Here is a 3,075-nt window from a genome sequence, read left to right on the forward strand (position 1 = left end):
CCCCCCCCCCCCCCCCCCACTTACCACCTTTATATTTTTATATTTCTTCCTCCTCTACCCAACCACCTCCCTACAAAAACGCCCCCGACAACCCATTCCCCATATCATCCTGCTCCTTCAACAACACCTCAAGCATGTCAAATTCACCCACCATGGGCCCCGTTCCCCCCAGCCCCTGATCAACCCCCATCGTCGCATTATTAAAGAACTGATCAAGCGGTAACGCAAACCAGTCAGACTGCGCGCCCCCATTACCGCCAGCACCAGCACCAGCACCAGCACCATTAGCCATACCTGACCCATCGTTCCCGTTACTGGTGTTTTGGTTACTGATAACCTCCGGCGCGATAGTGATGGGCGATGCGCCTGCGCCGGCTGTGGCTGTGGCGGTAGGATCGCCATCCAAGTCCATTTTTAGCGAGGCGGTGCTGGGGTCGTAGTAGTTGTAAAAGACGGAGGCAGGCGGGGGCATGAAGGAGATTCCTAGGCTGGTGGAGTTGAGGGGTTTGGCGGGGATGCTTGCGAGCGGGTCTGTGTGGGTTGATGGGGCGGAGGTGGATGGTGTGTGGTGGTGATGGTTTGCGTCGAATTGGAAGGGGCTCGGGGCGTTGGTGGTGTGGGCGTTGGTGGTGTGCCACCTTGAGGGACTGTGGAAGTCATTCTGGTTCTGGTTCTGATCCGGCTGTTGGGATAGGGTGTGGTTGTTTAGATGCTGGTCGGGTGGATGGGGCGATTGGTGTGTAGACAATGGCGAGGAGAGTAATGGCTGTGGTTGCGGTTGGGGCAGCGGAGTTCGTTCGCGACTGGGGCATTCGCCTGTGACGCGGTCTGGGGGCGCGAAGCGGAGGAATCTGTTGCGGATATTGGAGGTTAGGAGCTGGAGCAGATCAGCTATTGTGACGCTGAGGTGGACGTCGTCGACGACGCAGGTACGTAGGGATTCGATAGTACGGTCCTGCAAGTCCAGGGAGATGCGAACTTCATCTTCTTTGGCTCCTAGGGTAAATGTCTATAAAAGTATATTTATAATTAGCGGTCTTATCATCAAAAACGGCCAGGAGAAAAGGGAAATGGCACCTTCAGAATGAATATCATCCCCGATAGAATTCTGAAAAAAGTGCGAACGGGAGCATGTTTCAGAGAGTCACCGGGGACAAGACCATCCAGAACAGTTTTCAAAATGCGCCTGGACGCATCCACCACCTCTTGTATATACGGTTCGTTGACCTGGTATTGCTCCATGAGGACGCGCCAGGAGGCAGTGGCCGTTGTAGTTGCAGTAGGGGTAGGTGTATTTGCCTGACCAGTTGAATTCGGCCGTGCGGTCGCAGATGAATTTTGGACTTCGATAGTCATTGTCGTCCATCTATCCACGACTGCTTGAAGCGCGAGGCAGTTGATGTATAGCCCTAAAATAGAGTTTAATATATGTTTTGGGCGTAGATACAGAAAGGGTTGGAGTCCTTTTACTTACGAGTATATTCATATTCGATCGCGAGAATATGTCGCATATGGGCCGGCACTATTATTATGCATAGTTTAGTGACCCAACTCACAAAGGAGTAAAAAAATAAAAAATAAAAAAAGTGTGAAAAAGGAAGGACTCACTAGAAACCCGATCAAACTTCCCCTTAAACTCCCTCAACGACGGAGTAAACTTATCAATCTGCTCTCTATACCTCCCACTTTTAATCAAATTCGACGTCTGCTCTTTACTCTGAAACAGCACCTGGTTGCTCGTATACATAATCTTTGAGATATCCATCCAGCAATCCTGCATAAGGTCAATCGAGCGGTCCTCATTGGGGTCCAGCAACCGTGACTCCTCCAGCGACAATCCAGGATCCATATTGATCCCCCACTGCGGTAGTGGAAGCATGGAAGGAATCCCCAGCCGGCCGCTGCTCTGCGATATATAGACGAGTATAAGCCTGCGCACGCGCCGTTTGCGGATCCGTTCCGCGAACGATTCCGTGGTGCTGGTGGGACTTGACAGCCGGTTATTTTTGGGGTCGAAGACGCCTAGCTCGAAGGCGAGAGCTTGCGCGGCGCTGAGGAGCATCCATGACATGCGATCTGAGCGCCAGACGGGTTCGAGCCATTTGTAAAATGCCAGACGGCCCTCTGAACCAGAGCCATTGTGGCTGTTACTGTTACTGTTACTAAGACTGTGGCTCTGGTTTTTGGAACCGACCATGCCGTTATATTCATGGTTATCTGCACTCTGAATCTGCGTGAGAAATTGCGGATCAATATCCAGCAGTGTATTCTCATCGTCACCGGGTGGGAAATGCAGAGCGCGTGGATGCCAATCAGTCAATAACAAGAGAGCCTCTATCGTGCCCAAAGACCTCAAATGGCCTCTGCTGGAAATCGATTGGCCGGGATTCAAAGAAAATTTGGACATTTGGGATGGTAGCGTGCCACCGTCAAACTTCTCCTGGCCCCAGAAGAGGCGCTCGATCATGCCCCGCAAGTAGGACCAGAGCTTCTCGTGAATGGAGTGGGCGCGAGAGCTAGCGCCATTACCTGTCAGGGGCATGTGGCGGGAGGCAATAGTGAGCATAGTTACAGTTAGGACGGGCTCTTCGGTTAGTAAGGTCAAATGGGTTGCTGGGGAGCTGTAATCTGGTATAACGATGGGGCTTAGGGGGGCAAGATGTTCGTAGTAGCTATGAAAGGAAGTCAAATCAGTATCAAAGCATCATTAATGGAGAGTTTCGCACTTACTATACAATATATCTCATAGCCTCATCAATACTAAACCATCCCGCCCTTATAAAGCGAAACCTCGACCACGCCCTTGCAGCATTCGCATAGTCCATATCCTCCGTATATCCACCCTTCAGCGATGCATCTGGGTTTATCAACCCTACCCCTGCTCCTCCAGTTTCACCGCCCCCAACTCCAACTCCAACTCCAACGCCCACCCCTACCCCATCTGCAGTGCAGCAGTTAACCACCCCAGTTCTGGAGCCAGCCGGCAGCGAGTGAAGCCGATGACCAGACTGTTGCTGGCCAACAGACATCGACCTGGAAGATTTCCTCTGCGTACTGCCAGAAGTCATGGCATCG

The 3,075-nt window shown here is 52.0% G+C and overlaps 1 protein-coding gene across 1 annotated transcript in view; it reads right to left on the reverse strand.

The window, feature by feature from the left end:
• Positions 1-70: 70 nt before the first annotated feature.
• The window catches only part of PADG_11967 (uncharacterized protein), a gene marked incomplete at both ends in the record, with an annotated part of 3,399 nt that continues 394 nt past the window's right edge, over positions 71-3,075 (reverse strand). Inside the window, 5 exons of the mRNA XM_010762881.1 lie at positions 71-1,009; positions 1,078-1,409; positions 1,475-1,522; positions 1,609-2,672; positions 2,731-3,047. Of these exons, the coding sequence (XP_010761183.1) occupies positions 71-1,009; positions 1,078-1,409; positions 1,475-1,522; positions 1,609-2,672; positions 2,731-3,047 (2,700 nt within the window). The remainder of the gene's footprint in view (positions 1,010-1,077; positions 1,410-1,474; positions 1,523-1,608; positions 2,673-2,730; positions 3,048-3,075) is intronic.

This window comes from Paracoccidioides brasiliensis (genome assembly GCF_000150735.1).
Source record: "Paracoccidioides brasiliensis Pb18 unplaced genomic scaffold supercont2.6, whole genome shotgun sequence".
In the NCBI taxonomy this organism is placed as follows: domain Eukaryota; kingdom Fungi; phylum Ascomycota; class Eurotiomycetes; order Onygenales; family Ajellomycetaceae; genus Paracoccidioides; species Paracoccidioides brasiliensis.